Genomic DNA, 23,198 nt, shown 5'->3' with positions numbered 1-23,198 from the left:
GTTGCGGTTTGCTTTGAAGGATTTTCTGCCATGAGATTTCTAACAAGATTTCTCACCTTATCTCACCAATTTTACCTCATTAATTTCCTTCCAAGTCCTTATGGCACCTCCCATATTCGATTTGCACTCTCTTCTTTCCATTTGCTGTTCCAATAACAACTCACCACTCAGCAGAAATACCAGAATTCACCTGCATCCCTCATGTCCACACCCTCTTTAAAAATTCATTGTGCACCTGGATAAGCACTGCCCATCCAGAGTTGTCCTGCATGATTCCTGACATTTGCTCCAGACATGGCAGATCAGGGAAAATCGGTGCCCCGTTCTGCAACATTAACCTGGAGGTCCTTTTGGATGGGATGGTACCAACATAGTAACAGAACATAGGAGCAGGAGTAGGCCATCTGGCCTGTCGAGCCTGCTCTGCCATTTACTATATCATAGAATCATAGAATCCCTACAGTGTAGAAGCAGGCCATTCAGCCCCATGATCTTGGCTGATCATTCAACTTTGTACTATGTTCCCACTTTCTCCCGATGTCCCTTGATTAAATGCTTTCAAGAAGGAGGTACAGTTCTTAGAGCTGAAGGGATCAATGTTTGGCCACAAACTCTTTCTGCATCAGAGAATTGCACAGATTCACCACTCTGAGTGAAGAAATTTCTCCTCATGGAATGATGGTAGGTACTTGCAGTCAGATTGAAGACCAAGCTTGTGAGGAGTTAAAACATGGCTGAAATTTCACCAAGCTGAAGCCAATGAGAAAATCCCCAGGAAAGCTTTTACTGCAGAAGAGAGAAACAAATTGGAAATAAAAGAAATTGAGAGAAATAAAAAACTGCATGATAACTCTTGGGGGCTGTACAACATTTTGAATTGGTTCCCAGAGAGTGAATTTCTGCTTAAAAGATTGAGTAATGTAAACAAAGTTGGGGTTTTGGTTGTCAGTAAAAGTAGCAAGTGGTAAATTCTATTCATTAGTTTAAATTATAAGTTGCCTACAAAAATAAAATATTGTTTAATTTTGAGTGTTTATTCTCTAATCGTTAATAAAGTAAAATTTAATTTCAAATGTTAAATCCTGATGTATCATCCTTTTGGCTAATAACTTTGCATTAAACTGTTATGAGCCTCTACAGAGATTGGAAGAGCATCATTATTTTGTAAATGTTAATTAAATGTATTAATCATTTGTGATCCTGTTTTCCTTGGTTGAGGGAACAATAATGATCCAGCAACAGAACCCCGTCTACTTCTTCAAATCTTTTGAACTTCAATGTTTTCACTTGTGGGCGAGGTGAAAAGCTAGAATCCATAAGTATAAGATAGACATTAATAAATCCAAAAGGAAATGAAAAACATGTTTACCTGGAAAATAATTGCCACAAAGACCGATTGAGGTAACTAGTGTGGGTGCATTCACAGGAAACACCAATAAACCTCTAAGGGAGAAAGGAATCAAAGGATCTATTGTTGGGGTTAAATGAAGAGAGTGGAAGGACATGAAGGATTAAAACTGCCATAGCCATGTGGACAGAATGAGTCAGTCTGTTTAATCTGCCCTGTAACCAATTCAAGGCCAATATATATTTTCATTGTGATAGAAGTTCACAGATCTCCAATGTTTCTGCTCCATAGATTCTGCCAGACTTGCTGAATATTTCTTGCTTTAGGATAGTTGTCCAAAACTGAAAGCAATACTGTAGATGACTGTGTACAACTGAATCATCATGTCCTCACTTTTGAATATCAAAACGTTTGAGATAAAGGCTTTTAGTCTCTTTAATTACTTTTTGTACCGACAGGGTAGTCTTAGTGACCTGTGTACATAAACAACAAAATCTTTGTTCTTCTGTAGCACCTTGTCCTCATCATACAGTAATACTTTGAATCATCTTCATCAAATCCAAAATGAATAACATCAAATTATAGCAAATTGAACTCCTTCTGCCATAGTTTCTCCTGACGACTCCCTCTTACCGTTATCTCACGCAATCTATATAAATGTTACTGATTCTAGTTTAGATAGCTGTCATTATCTTTAACTATAGGTTGTTCAGTCACATGATGTACAAACAAAAAAACTATATTCTTTGCTACACTGCATAATAAGTATCATGATTGAAAAATATCAAAGAAGCAAAACCTTGTACGAGATAATAAATGTTTTGCATGTATGTCTGTTTGCATTTTTAACTGCTATATACAACTAACACTTGTAGTTGTGAAAATTTATTGTAATGCAAGGTGCCAGCACTCTGTGAACATTGTAATATTCAGGGGTATAGATATTTTCCAAGGAGACCACGTTTAACTATTTGACTATAAAATATTAGTTATTCAGTTCTGCCCAGCAAAAGGCACAGAGCCTGTTGGTACTGGTTCCAATAGGTGACTCAAGACAGTTTGGGAATCATTAAAGACAAGTTCAAATGTTCTCTTCCCTCTATTTTGCACATGGCAATCAGCATCAGTATATTGATTGCAGCATAGACTTCAAGTTCTGGAAGTTGCTGCTGTGCACGAGTATCACAGACCGATGCAACTAGAAGGAAAATTAGAAAGAAAAATGCTCAAAAGGTGGCAGGGAGTGAGGCTAGAAAAAAGACTGTGCATGACAGCAAAACAAACTCCATGTTAGGCAGGACTGCTGTTAACAGTGTTGCTGATGACAAATGAATTGAATTGGTTCTGTGTAGTTGAGATTCAGTAAAGTGCTAAAGCAGTTGAATAGCTCTGGTGTCGTGAGGTCTCAGAGAAGTCCTAGTAGCTGCAAAGTGTTCAAAAATGGCTGGTACACAATTAATAATTCAATACAACAGAGAGTGGGCTTTAAACTCACAAAAAAAAAGCATTTGCTTTGTGCAACTGAACAGATTAGAGCTCAGAAAACACTATTAAGCAGCTATACTAGCTGGATGAAGCTAGCTGTTTGTGCAAGGCAGGAGTTGTGCTTATGCTGGATGCGGTTTTTAATAATCCAGGAAGTTTAGGCCCAGGAAAGAAAAGTGGACCTCAAGATGGTGGAATGGCATGCAAGCAGATGTACGGCCAGGTCATTCTGAGTAAAGAATCCTACTCTCCTGTGAAGATTTAATGTGATTTGGTAACATGACAGTGTCATTGACATCTGGGTAATGTGTTTAGTTGCACTTGGAATTTGATGTGTCTGTGGAGCATTCAGCTACTGTTTGTTAGTTATGCTTATTTTCTTCAGGTTGACTTTGGGATTTTAGAATATAAATCACATCTCTTTGCACAGTTTGTTTAATTAAGTTTATTTTGTAAGAAACCTGGCTGAATTGTTTCTAATACAAAACCGGATAGTTTAAAACTACATAATTGGCTGTAATACCAGTCTGGAACACTGGCTAAATTCGTTTTGACCAGTGGAAGATTGGGACTACAAAGGAAGTGGTGCATTCCTGCAACCTTGGTCATAATATTACTTACTTTTTCCAGGTGAAGTGGCAAAAAGATGACCTGGACAACAATATCAACTTCTGTTCTGTCTCATCAGATGGACGGGTTGTTTCTTGGGCTTTAATTAAGGCAAGTGTTTTCCTACAGATTTTATTTTTCGGCAGTCAAGACAGGATTGTTAACTTGCTACAAGTTGGTAGCATTATGAGAATGTTACATCACTAAATCACTAAAAACTATGACTACTCAAAATCTGAAACAAAGCAAAAATTTTAGGAAAATGCAATAGTTTGCTTCTGTACAGCAAATAAACCAATCAGCCAATTGTCAGTGATGGGAAGTTATTGGAAATCATTAACTAGTATAAAATAATTGTTAATTTGTAAAGGAGGGGATTTTTAAAGACACATTCGCTCTGATTTTCCTGGAGTTAGAGACTCTTTAGACTGTTAAAAATACCAAGTGACACCTGGATCCCAGAAGGTTATGCCTGAGATTCAAATAAATGCCACCCTGGCCAGTGGGAGAATGTAGTGACTCACATAGCTGGAAAAATCAAACTCAATACAGAGTTCAAACTGATCCTTTTGTGTCATAACACAATGTGTTGTGGTGAGGGCATTACAAACTTCTGCAGTAGTAGTAAAAGCTCTTCAATGTGTCTATGGTCTGCAGAACTGTCAATCTGGGAAGTGATTTTGGGTGTGCTGATTCTGAAATTTTCACTGTGGAAAGAAGTAGGCAGCTACATGGAGGCATCCTCCCACAGGTTTCCAGGGATGGTGGGGCATGTGTTTGGGGTGTCATCAAAGCTTCCATAGCCCAGGGACAGAACCTCTTGAACCAAAATCTGGTCCAGTAGCCTCAATTGTACTGCTGGAGTGTTATCATTCTTTGAGGCTGTCTGCTTGCCCCATTTAAAAATGTGCACAATGATCATGAACATCTCCATTTTGAGGTACGCTTACAATCTTGCTGCCTTAGCAGCAGCCACTCAGTAGCATTAGTGAGGCTCCAAAGTTGCTGGTTCTCTGGTTAGACTGGCTGTTGTCCTTAATTGGCTCTTTCTCATTTGTAACAATTCATAATTGCCTCCTCCTGACAATATCATTGGAGAATCTTGCCTTCCCCAACTGGATAGTTGACCCAGATGCCCCACCTGGGCAAAATCTCACCCATAGTGTAGAAGAGACTGAAAAAACTTTTAAAATACAACCTGTGTTTTCCCACATTAAATGATTAAAGTTTAGTTTTAAAAACAGTCACTAAAGTCACTAGAGAATATTCTTCCTATTTCCAGGATGAAATTGTTCATACAGATATTATCAAACTGACAATGGATGGAATTTGCAAGGATGCACTGGAAAATTTGCAACTGCAAATTATGGGTAAGTCCTAATTTTTAATCATATCATCTAGCAAATAATTAATTGCTAACAAACAGCCATTGATTACATTTTGCTTCAAAGATGTAAGGCTTTACACGGCACGATTGTATAGCAATCACAAATTCAGCTGATAACTGAAACCTAATGCACTGTTTACTTTGTTCACTTGGAAAAAAGGTCTCCCAATGTAAACAAATTGCAAATAACAGACAAGAACTACACTTTTCACATTTTTTTCCAACAAACCATGGATTCAGAAAGCCTTGTAAGTTAATCGTTAAACTCCTTCACACACACAGACATAAATATGTCCCACATACCACTAGTTAAAAATGCAATTTCTAAAATAAATCATCTTAAAATATTAAAATAATGTATATTTTATATCACGAAACACTGCCTTTTTTTTAACAGTATTTACTAAGTTTTTCCTGCTGATATCAACATTTTAAAAGTTTATTTACAGTGGTTTCAGAAGTTTCAGGCCACTAATTTGCAGATACCATGCCTCGATCTTAGCAATGGCATCTGTCCTCGAATTTATTTAGCATTACATGGTTGGTCTGTGGGATATGCCATTGACCAATGCCATTGAAGGTCTGAATTATTATTAACTTCATTGTGCCAATAATAGAGTTCTCTATCAAAAAAAAATCCAGCATTGTCTTATTTCTTTCTGTTGAAGTGACAGGATTTAAGTTAATTAAAGAACATTATTGCATTAGAAGAGATTTGCAATAAGGTTCACTTAATTGATTCCTGGGATGAGGGCTTATTTTATAAGGAAAGGTTGGACAGATTGGGCCTATATCCATTGAAGTTTAGAAGAATGAGAGGTATTGAAAATCTATATTTGAGATTTAATTTTCAAAGCACGAAGTGTCAGGGTGAGCATGTTCAGTGACAATTGACCAAGGGACAGAAACAATTCTGAAATTTGTATATAGACTCCCAAACTGTAGTGGTAATGTTGGAGAAGGCATAAACCAAGAAATTAGAGTGCAAACGCTGAAGGTTCAACCATAATCATTGATGACTTTAATTGGCATATAGATTTGGCAAATGAAATCAGTAACAATACCATATAGGAGGAATTCCAGGAGTGTGTATAGGATTGTTTTCTGGATCAATATAGTGAGGAACCAACTAGAGAACAGGCCATCCTAGACTGGGTTTTGTGTAATCAGAAAGGCGTAATTGACAGTCTCGCTGTACGAAGTCGCTTGGGTAAGAGTTACTATAATACAATAGATTACTTTGTTAAGATGGAGAGTGACGTAGTTGATTCTGATACAAAGTTCCTGAACTTCAATAAATGAAAATATGATGGTATGAGGTGTGAACAAGCTATGATAAATTAGTGAACTTTACTCAAAGTGGATAGGCAATGGTAAACATTTAAAGATTATATGGAGGAACTGCAGCAATTGTTCATTTCTGTCTGGCACAAAAATAAAATTGGAAAAGTGGCCTGACGATATCTAACAAGGAAAATTAGGGATAGTATTAGATTCAACGACAGGGCATACAATTTGGCTTAAAAAAAAAGCAGCAGACTTCAGGATTGGGAGCAGTTTGGATTTCAGCGAAGGAGGATAAAGGGATTGATTAAGAGGGAGAAACACAGCGTGATAGTAAGCTTGTGTGGAACAACACAAGCTGATTGTAACAAGCTGATTGTAAAAGTTTCTGTAGGTATGTGAACAGAAAAAAATTAGTTCAAACAAATGTAGATCCCTTACATATAGAACCAGGGGAAGTTATAATAAGGAACATAGAAATGGCAGACAATACATATTTTGTTCTGTCCTCAAAAAGTAGGATACAAATAATGTCCTAAAAATATTGGGAGATGCAGGGTCTATTGAGAGAGAAATGATGGATGAGTGGTATTATTGCTAGACAATTAAGCCAGAGGTCCAGATAACGTTCTGTGTACTTAGGTTTGAATCCCACCATCTCAGATGGTGGAATGTTAATTCAGTAAAAACCTGGAATCAAGAAACTAATAATGACCATGGAACTATTGTCAATTATCAGAAAAAAGTCCAATTGTTCCGTGAATATCCTTTAGGGAAGGAAACTGCCATCATTACCTGGTCTAGCCTCCACATGACTCCAGACCCACAGCAACGTGGTTGACTATTAACTGCCCTCTAGGCAATTAAGGATAGACAATAAAAGCTGATCCATGCAGCAACACCCACATCTTGTGAATTAATCTAAAAGAATACCGAAGGATATCAGTATTATTAGGGAAATGGTGTGGGGAAAATTGATGCGATTAAAGGCTGATACATTCCCAGAAATAGCGGATGCATTGGTGGTCATATCTCAAAATTCTGTAAACTTTGGAACAGTTCCTATGTGTTGAAGAGTAGAGAAAGTAACCCCATTATTTTAATTAAAAAGTTAGGGAGAAAATGGAATTAGAGACAGATTAGGCTGACATTGGTAGTAGGAAAAATGCCAGCATCCATTATTAAAAATTCAATAGCAGAGCACTTAGAAAACAGCGACGGGATTTGACAGAGTCAGCATGGATTCCCGAAAGAGAAATCATGCATGACAAATCTACAGGAATTTTTTGAGAATATAACTAGTGAAGTTGACAAGAGGGAGCCAGTGGATATGGTTTGTTTGCAATTTTAGAAGACTTTTGATGAGGTTTCACACGAGATTAGAATGTAAAATTAAAGTGCAAGGGATTGGGGATAATGTACTAACATGATTAGAGAATTAGTTGACAGACAGGAAACAAAGATTAGGGGTAAAAAAGTCTTTTCCTGAGTTGCAGGCATTAGTTAGACACAGTGATTAGTGGGGTACCATAAGGATCAGTTAGGACCCCAGCAATTCAGAACAGATATTAACGACTTAGATGAGGGAACTAAATGTAATATCTCCACGTTTTCAGAAGACAAAAAGCTGGGTGAGAAGATGAGCTGTGTGGAGGTTGCCGAGATGCTTCACTGTGATTTTAATAAGTTGAGTGAGTGGACAAATGCACTGTAGTTGAAGTATAATATGAGGTTATCCACTTTGGTAGTAAAATCCATAAAGTGGATTATTATATGAATGGTGATAGGTTGGGAAAGAAGGTGATGCAGGAAGACCTAGGTGTCCTTGTACACCAGACACTGAAAGTAAGCATGCAACAGGCAGTGAAGAAAACAAATAGTATATTGGCCTCCACAGCTAGAGGATTCGAGTACAGAAGCAGGGATATCTTTCTGGCCTTGGTGCAACCACACTTGCTGTATTGAGACCAAGTCTGCTCACCTTATCTGAGGAAGAATGTTCTGGCCATGAAAGGATTGCAATGCAGGTTTACCAGACTGATTTTTGGGAAAGCAGAACTGATGTATGAAGGGAGACTGGATCAGTTAGGACAGTATTCACTGGAATTTGGAAGAATTGGGAAAATCTCAAAAATCTATATAATTCTGACAGGACTAGACAGGGAAAATGCAGGAAGGATGTTTCCAATGATCAGGGAGTCCTGAACCGGGAATTACAGTTTAAGGAAACGGGGTAAGGCTTTAGGATTAAGATGAGGAGAAATTTCATTACACAGAATGGTGATCCTGTGGAATTCTCGACTACAGGAAACAATTGAGGCCAAAACATTGAATATTTTCAAGATTTAGTTGGATATAGTTCACAGAATCACAGAATTATATAATGCAGATGAAGACCATTCAGTCCATTGTGCCTGCACCGGTTCTGTAACCTAGTGCCAATCTCCTGCCCATTTCCCATATCACTGCACACCATTTCTGTAAATAATCATCCAATGACCTTTTGAATTCCTCAGTTGAACCTGCTTCCACCACAGCAGTGCATTCCATACCTTAAATATTCGCTGTATGAAAATATTTTCTTTTCTCTTTTAAAAGAGAGAAAAGGGGGAACAGCTTCTCCCTAGCTACTCTATCCAGCCCAGTCATGATTTAGAGTACCCCTCACAAATATCCTCTAAGCCTTCTTCTCTCCAAGTTCCAAATTCTTCAATTTGTCCTCATAACTGAAACCATTCATGAAACCATTCTTGTAAATTACTTCTGCACTCTCTCCAATGCATTCACATCCTTTTTATAATGTGGCACCCGTAACTGCATACAACAGGTCATCTGAAGTATCTTGAACAAATTCAAAATCACCTCCCTGATCTGAGACTCTGTGCTCCCATTAATAAAGTTGAGAACCTTGTATGCTTTATCAACTGCTCTATCTGTCCTGCCACTTCAATGATTTGTGTACTTGTGCTCCCAGGTCCTTCTGCTCCTGTACCTGCTTTATAATCATGCCCCTATTTTAGTTGTTACACTAGGGATCAAAGGATATGGGAAGAAAGCAGGAACAGGGTAGTCAGTTGGATGATCAGCTATGGCCCGCTCATTGTCCTATTTTCAATGTTTCTATGACTCTCTGCTGCCACCTAAAAAGCTCACTGGATCAAGTTCCATTCAGGTAGTTCCAAACAGATTGGTGCCTGCTTGGTAAATCATGGGCCTCAGTGATGATGTTCCACCTCACCAGAAGCTGCCAGCCAATTAGAGGGCAGCAGCTCCTAGTTTTTAAGAGATTCAGATGGTCAGCCAGAAATGTAAGTAATCGGGCCAGTGGCGACATTGAAATATTTAATTCACCATTAAATGACCCCAGCGGATGTTCTTTCCCAACATTTAATTGCTAATCTGTCCAATTTAGGCTAATTTGCCCAATTATTTGCCTTTCATACCACCTTCCTTGCCAGAACCAAAGTTTTGAAAATTGGAACCATAAGCTCCCGAGAGGACTTGACAGGGTGAATGTTGAATGGATGTTTCCCCTTGTGTGAGAGACCAGAAATAGGTGACATGCTTTAAAAGGAAGGGGTCTGTCACTAAAGACCAAGTTGAGGGGAAATTTGCTCTCCCTGATAGTCGTGAATCTGTGGTCATAAGGCAACATCGTGAATATATTTAAGGCCAAGATAAATAGATTATTGACGAACAGATGAGTCAAAGGTTTTAAGGGGCAGACAGAGAAGTGGCATTAAGGCCACAAACATACTACCCATGATCTTAACATATGGCGGAACATGTTTAAGGGGCAAAAAAGCCTACTCTTGCTCATAATTTGTGTCTTTATATGACATTTTTTTCCAGCCATGCCAATTAGAAAAAGGGTTTAGCAAAATCTCTAAACTTTCAAATCTGAACCCTTCACATTTTATATATTTGTAGGATGTGGAACTTCCTTTGACTTCCATAAACAGAAGGAAAACTTGTTTCTAGTGGGCACAGAAGAAGGAAAAATACACAAGGTAGGATCACAATAAATAATGTTTCCAGACTGTTAAAGAGAGCAACAGCATGTTGGGATGCATTGCGATGTGTAAAACATATAAATCATATAAAAACATATCAACACATATTATCTCACTATCTCTATTCCATTTGCTTTAATGCTATGGCGTGTAGATCATCAAGCCCTGGGTATTTGTCACATTTGAGGCCCAATTCATTTCTCCAGTGTTACTTCTTACAAAAACTAATTTCTTTTAGTCCCTCATTCTCAAAAATGCCTTGGATTTCTAATATCTTTTCAAGATTTCTTGTATCTTCTTCTGTGAAGACAGACACAAAATAATTACTTTGCTTTTCAGCCTTTCCCTTTTGCCATTTTAAATTATGCTGCCTGTAATGCACTCACTTTGGCTTTGCTAATCTTTTCCTTTTTATGTACTTGTAGAAGTTTTAACATTCTGTTATATTTCTTGCAAGTTTATAGTCATATAGTATTTTTTTCTTTAACAAATTTTTGAGTATCATTTGCTGAATTATAAGATTCAATTTTTAATTTTCTTTGTTAGCCACATTGACTCATTTTTCACGTTAGGTTTTGGTGTCTAAAAAGAATGTATGTTTGTTGTCAACCATGTATTAAGTCTTTATATACCAACTATTGCCTGTGTACCCTCATATATTTTTAATATATTTTCCCAATCCACTGCAGCCAACCTGCCCCCTCATACTTTTGTAGCTCCCTTTGTTTAGATTTAACACCCTGGGTTTGGATTGAACTACATCTTTTTCAAATGTCATGGAAAACTTAATCATATTGTGGTCACTCTTCACTAAATGTTCTTTTAGAACAAGATTAATTAGCCCTTTCTCAATGCCAAATTCTTTGGTATTGGGTTTCCTCAACTTCGGGAGCCCTGGGACTGTGAATTGAACTAAGATGGACTTTGTATTTTGTTCCATATATATAATTTCTGTCTTTTTTTAAATGGCACCAGAGAATGGTGACTTAAACTTTTCTCACCATATTTTAGAATCATAGAATCCCCATAGTGTGGAAGGAGGCCATTTTGCCCATTGAATCCACAATGACCCCTCTGAAGAGCATCCCACCCCTCTACCCTATCCTTGTAACCCCGCATTGCCCGTGGCTAATCCACCTAGCCTGCATAAGCTTGGACACTGGGCAATTCAGCATGGCCAATCCATTTAACATGCACATCTTTGGATGGTGGGAAGAAGCCAGAGCACCCAGAGGAACCCACACAGACACGGGGAGAATGTGCAAACTCCACACAGACAGTCACCCAAGGCTGGAATCAAACCTGGGTCCCTGGCTGAATGAGGCAGCAGTGCTAACCACTGAACCACCATGTCATCACTAAATGAAGAATAGAGTCAAAGATGACAAGGGCTCATCCAGGGTTTGAACTTGGAACCCTTCACACTCCCTACATTCACCTGAAGCAAGAATCATACCTCTGCCTTTTTTATTGTCAGAATACAAGAGACAATAAATTACTATTCTATTCTAAATTCTAGATCCCTGTATGGTTTGTCGACACATTGCTCTAGAAAACTGTATAATTCCAGGAGTTTGTCCCACTCTATTCATGCTCATTTGATTTACCCAGTCAATATGCAGATTGAAGTTACCGATGATTACTGAATTGCTTTTGTTACATTCACTTGAAATTTCCTTATGTATACCATGCCCTACTTTACCACTGATAGTTGATGGTGAATAAACAACTATCAATGTTTAACAAAAAAAAAACTGCGGATGCTGAAAATCGGAAACAAAAACAGAAATTGCTGGGAAATCTCAGCAGGTCTGGCAGCATTTGTGGAGAGAAAGTAGAGTTAACATTTCAAATGCAGTGACATTTCTTCAGAACCTTTCTTGAGTTCTGAAGAAGGGTTACTGGATCCGAAATCTTAACTCTGCTTTCTCTGCACAGATGGTCCCAAACCTGCTGAGTTTTCCCAGCAATTTCTGCTTTTATTCCAATCAATATTTGCTATTCCTTGATATTTCTTTGCTCTACCTAGACAGATTTTGTTTTTCTGATCCAAGATTCGCTTTCACTAGCATGACGATTCCTTCCCTTATTATCAGTACAATCGCATTTTTTGTTCCTTTTATCTGTCCTTCCTAAATATTGAATAGCCTTGAATACTCAGTTCTCAACCTCAGTCATCCCTGGCCACAATCAGACTGGCAACTAGATTATACTCCACTGCTTCTATATGTCATCTGTTCACATCCCATATTGCAAATTCTATGTGCATTCAGATAGAGCGTCTTCTGCATTTGGAACACTATTCTGTATTCTGACTCTATTTAATGTTTACATTTTTTCTGCTGTCTTTCACTTTTGTTTACTACTTTTTACTCCCCATTATCAGGTTCATTTTCTCCTATCTGAATTTTCTCTCTGGTTTCTGTTCCTTTGAGTAACTAGTTTATATCATCCCCAAACAAAAAGACACAATGCAGACCATGAAAAGAAAAATGGACCTCCTCCTGAGGAATGAGAAATTGTAGTTCTACAGGAACAAGGCGGAGGAGTGGGACGAACTAAGTCATTTTTGCAGTGAACCACCACAGAAATGATGAACCAAATCGACTCCTTTTCTGTTTTAGGTGTTCAATCAGCGCCAGCAAATTTTCCTGCGAGAATGTTCATCCCCGCCCAACTAGAATGATATAACCTGCTCCAGGACCAGCCTGGTGCCCTAGAAATCTAAAGCTGTCCTTCCTACATCATTTTTCCTGTAGAATAGAATAGAATAGAAAAGCCTTTATTGTCACAGATACTTAATGAGTATAGCGAAATTTTTATGTGTTGCCAATTACAGTGCTAACTTAGATACAAAAGTACCTAGGCACAGGTTCTTTAGTTACAAGATTTAGACAATAACAGAAGTAAAATATCCAGCATTACAGAAATAAAAGTTCAGTACAGCAGACCACACTGGTACGTAGCTTCCAATCTGCACTAGGCCCTGACTCCACACTGCGCCAGTGACATGCCATGCCACACTGTGAGGCTGCTGCACCAGGTCAGGAGGTTGCCACACCATGCTCGGTGGAAGTCCCTATAGGAGGAGAATGCTGCGCCAGTCTGGAAGGTCACCACGCCATGCTGGAATGCCCCTATGGGAGGAGGCTGCTGGGCTGGGCCTGGATGTCGTCACGCCATGCCAGAAGACTGCTGCACCAGTTCGAGAGGTCGAGGAGGCTGGAAGGTCGTCACACCAGGAGGCTGCTGCACCAGGCAGGGAGGACCCTATGCCATGCCAGGCAGCTGCTGTGCCAGGCAGGAGGCAGCTGCACCAGGGGAGGCTGGGAATCGTTGCCAGAGGCCAGGGGTCACCGCTCGCTGGAGGCCGGGAGTTAACATTCTCCGGAGGCCAGAAATCGTTGCCGTAGGCTGGGAATCTTCACTTATCTGAGGCTGGGAATCATTGCACGCTGAAGACCGGGGATCATCGCCGGAGGCCAGGAGTCGAACAGACAAAAGGAAGGAGAATAAGAAGAAGAAGAACTGAGAGAAAGAAGAAGAAAAGAGAAAGAAGAGGCGGAGCAGATGAGATCCAGCTGGAACATCCTACTTCGCCGCCGCCTTGCAGTAAAAAAAAATTGAAAATTTGAAAACTTTAGACAAATCAGATCCAAATCATCTCAGTCCCAGGATATCTCTGCAGGAGTTCCTCACAATATGCCATACACACAACCATCTTCAGCTGCTTCATCAATGACCTTCTGTCCGTCATGAGGTCAGAAATGGAGATGTTCACTGACTATTTCACAATGTTCATCATCATTTCTGACTCTTCAAATATTCAAACAGCATGTGCGCATTTGCTATAAAATCTGGATAAGATCCAATTTAGAGCTGACAAATGGCAAGTAACATTTAAACTACACAAGTGCCAGATAATGACCATCTCCAACAAGAAAGAATCTAATCATCTCCACTTGACTTAATGACAACACTGTCACTGAATTGCCCGCTGTCAAAATCTTGAGAGTGACCTTTTACCAGAAACTGAACCCCGGACCAACTTTGTAAATACTGTGGGTACAAAAGCAGTTCAGACCCTAGAAATGCTGTGGTAACACAAATTTTGTCTCTCCAATGTCTATTTACCATCTGCCAGCAATATAATGGAATATTTTCCACTTCTCTGGTTGAGTGTGTTTCTAACAACACGTAACAAGGATTGACATCATCCAGAAAAATCAGCCCATTTAGTTTGCTTTCCAACTACCTTTAACATTCACTACCTTCAACACTGACACCCAGCAGCAGCGGAGCGTGCTGTCTACAAGATGCACTGTGGTAACTTATCAAGGCTCCTTTGACAGCTCCTTCCAAACTCACAACATCTACCACCCAGAAGGACAAGAATAGCAGATGTGAGGAAACACTACTTACAGCAAATTTCCCTCCAAGCTACATAACATCCTGACTTGGAACTATATCACTGTTTCTTCACTATCACTGAGTCAAAATCCTGCAACTGCCCCTACCAATATTTTGAGGGTACCCATACTTCAAGTCTCTAGCAGCTCAAAAAGTCAGCTGAGGCTTATGACCAAGATGAGAACATGTAAACTTGGGATAAGTAGCAAATTGGATAGGCAGCTAAAACAGGCTACAAAACAGGAAACAAAGAGGTAGTCACTCTGACCAATGAGAAGTTAGAAGAGTTTCACAAGAATCAGTGATGGGACAACTGTTGTTCAGCATTTATATAAATAATTTGGATTTAAGAATCACAGTACATTTTGAACATGTGCAGGCTATGGCTATTTGTGTCAAAGATACAAGAAATACAAACAAGGCAGGTATCACATTCCAAGATTTTCCACCTACATTAGAGATTTGTGCTAGGAGGTGGAGAGGACGACAATGATCCTCTATCAATAAGAGATCAAACATACATAATAAAGACAGTCATAGTAAATGACACTGCAGTGGAGTTCGATCCTGGTAACAAACTGGACAAACTTAGATGCTGGTCTAAGAAGGTTAATAATCTCACACCGGTGAGCAAGGTACTGATTGTAGCTTTAAAAGTAGTTTATCACCAAATGTAACAGTGGTCATTAAAGAAGAAAATCTCAGGAACTACAACTCTCTCACTTTTCAGTAAATGTTTGACTGATGAAGTTTCCAAATATCAGTATTTCTGATGACCTTCTAAACCTCAAAAGCAAACCTCTAGTGACTGTCCAAAGACATAGATCCAGATTGATTTCAGTCCAAACTGAGCATCTTCCAACAGTCTATAGTTGTCAACAATTCCTTGACTAAGAAATCCAGTGTTCCAAGAGAAGTCATCAAATTTCTGAAGAAGGGTCCAGACTGGAAATGTCAGCTTTCCTGCTCCTCTGATGCTGCTTGGCCTGCTGTGTTCATCCAGCTCTACACCTTGTTATATCAAATACTATCCTTTGTTTTAAGAATCTTGTCCAACTGGGATGTTTTTGTTTTCTCCCTTTTTCCTATAAAATGTCATCCCTCTAGATACTGTTGACTTTTGGTTTGAGTGAGTGGGTCTGTGGATTTGGGATTAAGCGGATATATATAGCTCTAATTCCAGATTATATCCTGGATTTTAACTAATGTTTGCCACTTACTCTAAGAATAAATTTTGTGATCGAATAAACGGAATATTTTGAGCTCACTAAATAAGCTTTGTGAAAGGATTTTTTAAAATTATGGATTGTAGTACAAAAGGGATCAATTGGTCATTTTGATTAAATCATCACAGTTATACTAATGGTGGAACCGGTGGCATAGTTAGACTTGATTGCCAGCACATTCTCCTGTCACAGTCATAAAACAGTGTCTTCAGAAGGTCACCAAGGACCTGCCACTGACTCTCCTTCAATTTGTGAATGACTGTAGGAGATGTGACTGTCTTAGTATAAAGACATCGGTCCTTAGAAATCTTGCACATTATGATGCCTGCATGATATTTTGGTGGTTTTATACCATCTGAACATTGATGGAGGGGATGCCTTTAAGATGACGAAATTCATGGGTAACCTGACTACTACATGTCTAAAATCAATGACTTCCTGGAATCTAGCCAGGGCAGAAAATATAAGCACTCTTTCTTTATGATTGGTTTCATCAAGTTCATGTAAGTTCTATTTTGGCAAACATGGAATAACCATGACTTGTGAAATGCTTGTGAGCTGTAAAGTGTGAGATTTTACAAGCACCATTGAGACTCCTAGAGGAAGTCAGACAAAACAAAAAGGCTATGGTGGCACTAACCATCATTTTCAATCCTTGACCTAGGCCACTTATAAGAAGGTCTTCTTCCAGCAGGTTAAAAATGGTCATGGTCATCTGATGAAAAAGTCTGATCTTCCTCAGGTGTTGGTGCTCAGCCTTATCCAGAAAGCCTATCCACTGTCTGTTATCCTTTGCTGGGAGACTCGCATCCTGCAATCCCACATGTATGCCTTCTGTACTGTGGAGGAACAGGTGCTTGAGGAGAAGATTACTATTGCTGCTGTTGGTGTTGCTAGTGCTGCCCTTAATCCTTACCGTAATCTTAATATAAGGAGTCAGTTATATAGAAGCCATGTGATGTAGTCTGTGTGATTTTTACATATTTTAATGTCACTTATTTTAAAATTGGATTTTTAAAATTTTGAACTAATCACGTATCGCTTGTGTAATGGAAAGTATTTAATGATTAATTTGTGAGTATTTCTGTAACCATGGTGATAAAACAGTTTGGCAGAGATATTCTTGAAGAACTAATGGGTTTTTGTTTAGATTGGGAAGGTTTAGAGCGCATCTGACAGGGCTGGAGAATGGGACTAGATCATAGAATCCCTACAGTATGGAAACAGGGCCTTCGGCCCAACAAGTCCACACCAAACCTCAGAGCATCCCACCCAGACCCATATCCCTGTAACCCACCTAATCTACACATCCGTGAACACTACGGGCAACTTAGCATGGCCAAGCCACCTCGCCTGCACATCTTTGGACTGGGGAGGAAACCGGAGCACCTGGAGGAAACCCACGCAGACACGGGGAGAATGTGCAAACACCACACACACAGTCACCCGAAGGTGGAATCGAACCCGAGGTGCTGGCGCTGTGAGGCAGCAGTGCTAACCACTGAGCCACTGTGCCCCTGTGCCCCTCTTCCAGGGACCAGTACAGACATGATGGGTTGAATGGCTCCTTCTGTGGTTCTATATCTCCTTATCATGATCGTTCAGGAGCAGATATAGAAAGTTAAAGTGATAAAAACCTCAACTGCAGCCCCATTCAGCAACATTGAGACAACTTACTTGGACAGTGATAAGGACATAATTCTATTAGTTTCATGATTCTATTAGTTTTAAGATGGTTACAGAAAAGGATAAGCCTTCCATAAAAGTTAAAGTTTTTAATTGGAGTAAGGCAAATTTTAATGGTATAAGACAAGAAATTTCAAAAGTTGATTGGAGTGGACTGTTCACAGGTAAAAGGACGTCTGACAAGTGGGAAGTGTTAAAGAGTGTGATGACGAGAGTTCAGAGGCATTTTATTCATGTTTCAGTGAAGGATAACGCTGGTAAGAGTAAGGAACAATGGATGAATAAAGATATTAAGGTTCTAGTCAAGAATAAAAAAAAGAATCTTTTTCTTTAAGATGTAGACAACTTGGTTCAATTGAATCTCTTGATCAATATGAAGAGTGCAGGGGCATTCTTAAGGGAGAAATCAGGTAGGCAAAGAGGGGATATGAGATAGAATTGGCAGATCAAGTTAAGGATAATCCAAAGAGATTCTACAAATACTTTAAGAGCAAGAGGGTAATTAGATAGAGGGTAGGCCCTCTTAAAGACCAAGGAGGTCATCTTCATGTTGAACCCCAGAAGACAGGAGAGATACTCAATGAATATTTCGCGTCAGTTTTTACTGTGGAAAAAGAAATGGAGTCTAGAGAATGCAGAGAAATAAACTTCAATGTTTTAAAAACAGTTCACATTACAGAAGAGAAAGTTAGGGAGGTCTTAGAGAACGTAAAGTTGGATAAATCTCCAGGACCTGATCTAATGTATCCCAGAATGTTATGGGAAGTAAGGGAGGAAGTTACGAAACCCTTTGCAGAAATATTTGCATTATCTATAACTATGGGTGAGGTACCTGATGACTGGGGGGGTGGCTAATGTTGTACCTTTGTTTAAGAAAAGTTGTAAGAAGTAACAATGACCTGTGGGTCTCACTTCACTTGTGCGTAAATTGTTGGAGGTAATTATAAAATATAGGATTTATGGGCATTTAGAGAGGCAAAAATTGATTAGGGATAGTCAGCATGGTTTTGTGCAAAGAAATCATGTCTCATAAACTTGATTGAGTTTTTTGAGTAAGTTACCAAAAAGATTGATTATGCAGAGCAGTAGACATTGTTGATTTGGATTTTAGTAAAGCTTTTGACAAGGTTCCACATGGTAGTATAATTAATAAAGTTAGATCAAATGGAATTCAGAGAGAGCTCACCAATTGGATACGTAATTGATTTAACAGCAGGAGACAGAGAGTAATGGTGAAGGTTGCTTTTCAGACTGGAGGCCTGTGACCAGCAGTGTTCCACAGGGATCGGTTCTGGGTCCTCTTTTGTTTGTCATTTATATAAATGATTTGGATGAGAAAATTTAACGCATTGTTAGTAAGTTTGCAGATGACACCAAAATTGGTGGCATCGTCGACAGTGAAGGTTTTCTAAGGTTACAAAGGAATCTTGATCAAATGGGTCATTGGACTGAAAAATGGCAGATGAAGTTCAAGCTGGATGAATGGGAGGTATTGCATTTTGGTACAACAAACAAGGATAGGGCTTATACAATTAATGGTAGGGCCTTGGGAAATGTTGTAGAACAGAGGGAAGTAGGGGTGAAGATACATAATTCTTTAAAGTTTGTGTCACATCTAGACAGGATGGTTAAAAAGGCATTTGGCATGCTTGTCTTATTGCTCAGTCCTTTGAGTAAAGGAGTTGGGACGTTATGAGGTTGTACATGACATTGGTGAGGCCCCTTGTGGAATACTGTGTTCAGTTCTGGTCACCTGGTTATAGGAAGGATATCATCAAGCTGGAGAGGGTTCAGAAGAAATTTACCAGGATGTTGTCAGATATGGAAGGTTTGAGTTATAAAGAAAGGCTGGATAGGCTGGGACTTTGTTCACGGGAGTGTAGGAGGTTGAGAGGTGACCTGAAAGAAGTTTATGCCCTCTAGTTCTCCTCTAGAGGAGAAGCACCTACTTAAGAGTTCTGTACATTTCGACGAGATCACATCTCATTCTTCTAAATTACAATGAGCCCCAACCTGTTTAACCTTTGCTCATAAGACAGTCCCTCTACACTGGGTATCATCCTCGTGAACCTTCTCTGATCTGCCTCCAATGAAATAAGACCTTTTCTTAAATAAGGGAAACAAAATTGTTCACAGCTCTCCGATGTGGTCTCACTAGCACCTTGTATAGTTGCAATAAGACTTCCCTACTCACACGCTCCAACTCCCTTGAAATAAGGGTCATTCCATTAGCCTTGTCAATTATCTGCTGCACCCATGTACTGGCTTGCTGTGTTTCATGCACAAGCACCCCCAAGTCCCTTTGTTTTGCAGCTTTCTGCAGTTTTTCTCCATTTAAATAATACTCTGTTCTTTTGTTCTTCCTTCCAAAGTGAACATTTTCACATTTTCCCACGTTATACTCCATTTACCAAGTTTTTGCCCATTTACTTACTTAACCTATCAACTGTCTCAGTAATCTGTTGTATCCCTCTGGCAACTTGGCCTTACTTCTATTTTTATGTTGCCTTGCAGATTTGGCTACAGTACACTCGCTACTTTCCTCCAAGTCACTAATATATACTGTAAACAGTTGTGGTCCCAGCACTGCTCACTGTGGAACTCTACTGGTCATAGGTCACCAAACTGAAAAAGATTGCTTTTATCTCCACTCTGTTTCCTGTCCCTTAGTCAATTCACTATCCATGCCAATATATTATCTCCAACACTGTGGACATTTATGAATTAACCTTTTGTGAAGTATCTTCTCAACGTTCAAACACAACAGTGTCTGGTTGAGATTTCTTCAAAAAACTCTTATAAATTAGTCAGACACTATTTCGTTTCATGAAGCTATGCTGACTGTGCTGTTATTTCCTGAATAATTTATTCCAATACTTTTCCAACGATAAATGTGAGGCTAATTGGCTTATAGTTACCTATTTTTACCTCCCTCCCTTTTTGAATAGGGGTGTCACATTGGCAGTTTTCCAATCCTCCGGTCCTTCTCCAGAATTCAATGATTTTGAAAAATTACAACCAATGCATCCACTATCTCTTTAGTTACTTTTTAGGATTCTAGGATACAAACCATCAGAACCAGTGCATTTTGCTGACATAAGATGTATCAAAACTATCTTGCATAACGTGCCTACCCTGATCAAACCATTGTCCGCTGTATAAAATAATGAAAGTGAGCGATATAGTATATGAGTGTTAGTGTTGGTGTGAAGCCAAGTATGTGAGTTGGATGTCCCAACAACAGGTGAACAATGTATCTTTTTGATTGTCCACAGTGAGCAGTGCACCAACCATGCTCAACCAGCCTATGCTTTTCAAAATTCAGAACATAGTATCAAACATTAGATGTAGTTCTGCTATTGGATATCATTGACTAAATAATTGTGACTGTATTATAGAATTACACTGGAAACCAATTTAAAATTATTAGTTGGGCTTGCAATGTGACTCATTTTCGCGTGGTAGAAGCTATATTTATGTTCACTGAAGGTCCTATTCTTCACAGGCAAATGGAATATGTCCACCTTACTCATTGACTAAAGAGCTATGGATATAACCAATCGTGGCTGCACCCCATGGCAATAATCTGACCAATCAGAATCTACCCACCTGCTGAAATTGATAAAGCCAACTATAGTCCAAGCAATCAGCACCTTCCTCTCATATTGAATAAAAGTTTTTTTGTTGCATTTCAGATCTGATGAGTGCAAGATGAAAAGCTTCAAATTCACATCTCTTTTTTAGTAATGTTTAATAGTACCACCAAGCAATTATATAAAAAGGTGTTGTTTGTTGTCTGAATCATAGGAGCATAGGAACATTTGACCAGGAGTCATTCAGCCCGTTTGACCTGCTCTCCTATTCTAGATTATGGCTGATTACCTTCCCCAACTGATTGCTGGGATGGAGAATTCCAAAGTTGCACTCCCTCTTTAGCAAATTTATCCTTCTTTAGGCAAAGGAACCAGAACCACACAAAATACTCCACATACATTCTAACCAGTATTCTATACAATTGAAGCAATAACTCTTTGCTCCTGTACTCAAATCCTGTTGCGATAATGGCTAATATACCATTTACCTTCTCAATGGTTTGCTACAACTTAATTCTCGCTTTCAATGACGTAGGAACAAGGACATCTAGGTAGCGTTTCCTATCATTTTCATCCCAGCAGAGCCAGCCTTGGAGCCCTGTGTTCAGCAGTGACTTCCAGAAGTGGGAGTCAATGACAATCAACATACTGACGTTGAATGATGTGCATGGAACACTGGAGTGACTGTGCACACATGCAGCCATGCTGCTGAAAGGGTTCCTTTGGACATCAATACTTTCCAATCTCTCACCAGTTTAGAAATTTTATTCATCTTTGTTCCTCCTACCAAAATGGATAATCTCACAAGTCTAAGTCCCCCGGATCCTGTTTGTATCTTCCTCACCACTAACATTTCCACCAAGTTTTGTATGATCCACAAATTTGTAAATATTACAATTGGCCCCTACATCCAAATCATTGATATAGATATGAACAGCTGGAGCCCAAGCACTGATCCTTGTGGTAACCTATTGACCTATTGGTTAGCTTGGCTGGACAGCTAGGTTGCTTTGCAGAATGATACCATTAGCGAGTGTGCAATTCCCACATCAGTTGAGGTTACCATGAAAGAATCTCCTTCTCAACCAATCCCCTCACCTGCAGGATGGTGTTCCTCAGGTTAAACCCCTGTCTAATGAAAGAGCAGCCCTATGTATGGTAGGACAATGGCGATTTAACTTTTAATAACCTGAGAATGAACCTATTATTCCTACTCTCTGCTTTTTGTGTGTTAGCTAATCCTCAATCCAGCTAGTATATGATCCCCTGTTCGTTGTGATTTAATTTTGTTTTCTAACCTGTTGTGTGGGACTTTATCAAAGCCTCCTGAAGGTCCGGTTACACCAAATCCTGGCTGTCTGTTATTGACTTTGCTCATAACATCCTCAGAAAATTCTATCACGTTTGTCAAACTTGATTTCCCTTTATAAATCCATGTTGATTCCGTCCAATCAGACATTTATCTTCTACATTTCCAATCATCACACCTTTCTCATAGTTTTTCTGTTCATGATATAAAGCACCAAAATGCTTCAAAGTTGAAGTGGAGAATGGTTAGGTTGTACAATTCTTTTGTTACTTTGTACATATTGTCTTGACATGTGTTAAATAATCCGTTATTGTTGTATTCTTTAGTGCTCCAAGGCTTATTCAAGTGAGTTTTTGGACACGTATGAAGCCCATCATATGGCAGTGGATGCTTTACACTGGAATACATTCCATCCAGATATTTTCATTTCCTGTAGTTCTGATTGGACAGTGAAGATTTGGGATCACAATTTAAAGTAAGTGCAAGTTGAAAAGGCGAGTGCTGTACTGCACCATATGTGACACTGTATCTCACTAATTAGAAAGGACTCTCAATCATTTTGCTTCAAAAACAAAACCAATTTAACTTGTGAAAATACTTTATTTAGCTTTAGAATTTGCAATCTAATCTGTTCATTTGTCATCATAAATTTACTCATATGCTTCCTATTTTACAGCTCCTCTCTCCCCTTTGCAATTTCTTATACCCTGTTTGCAGACCCTCACCACTGCCTCCCACTATTTGCAACGTCACATCTCCCATTTTACAGAGATAGTAGGAACTGCAGATGCTGGAGAATCCGAGACAACAAGGTGCAGGGCTGGATGAACACAGCAGGCCAAGCAGCA

At 39.1% G+C, this 23,198-nt stretch overlaps 2 protein-coding genes across 4 annotated transcripts in view; one reads left to right on the top strand and one right to left on the bottom strand.

Annotated features, from left to right (window-relative positions):
• The window catches only part of fam219aa (family with sequence similarity 219 member Aa), a 417,719-nt gene that overhangs the window by 177,613 nt on the left and 216,908 nt on the right, over window positions 1–23,198 (bottom strand). The window lies entirely within an intron of this gene.
• Window positions 1–23,198, top strand: part of dnai1.2 (dynein, axonemal, intermediate chain 1, paralog 2) — a 223,974-nt gene that overhangs the window by 112,604 nt on the left and 88,172 nt on the right. The window contains exons 14-17 of the mRNA XM_048599020.1: window positions 3,464–3,553; window positions 4,725–4,812; window positions 10,044–10,123; window positions 22,677–22,825. Of these exons, the coding sequence (XP_048454977.1) occupies window positions 3,464–3,553; window positions 4,725–4,812; window positions 10,044–10,123; window positions 22,677–22,825 (407 nt within the window). The remainder of the gene's footprint in view (window positions 1–3,463; window positions 3,554–4,724; window positions 4,813–10,043; window positions 10,124–22,676; window positions 22,826–23,198) is intronic.

Source organism: Rhincodon typus, chromosome 1 (assembly GCF_021869965.1).
Source record: "Rhincodon typus isolate 14 chromosome 1, sRhiTyp1.1, whole genome shotgun sequence".
Classification (NCBI taxonomy): Eukaryota; Metazoa; Chordata; class Chondrichthyes; order Orectolobiformes; family Rhincodontidae; genus Rhincodon; species Rhincodon typus.
Note: the sequence above shows the minus strand (reverse complement) of the source record. Positions and strands in the feature narration are given on the sequence as shown.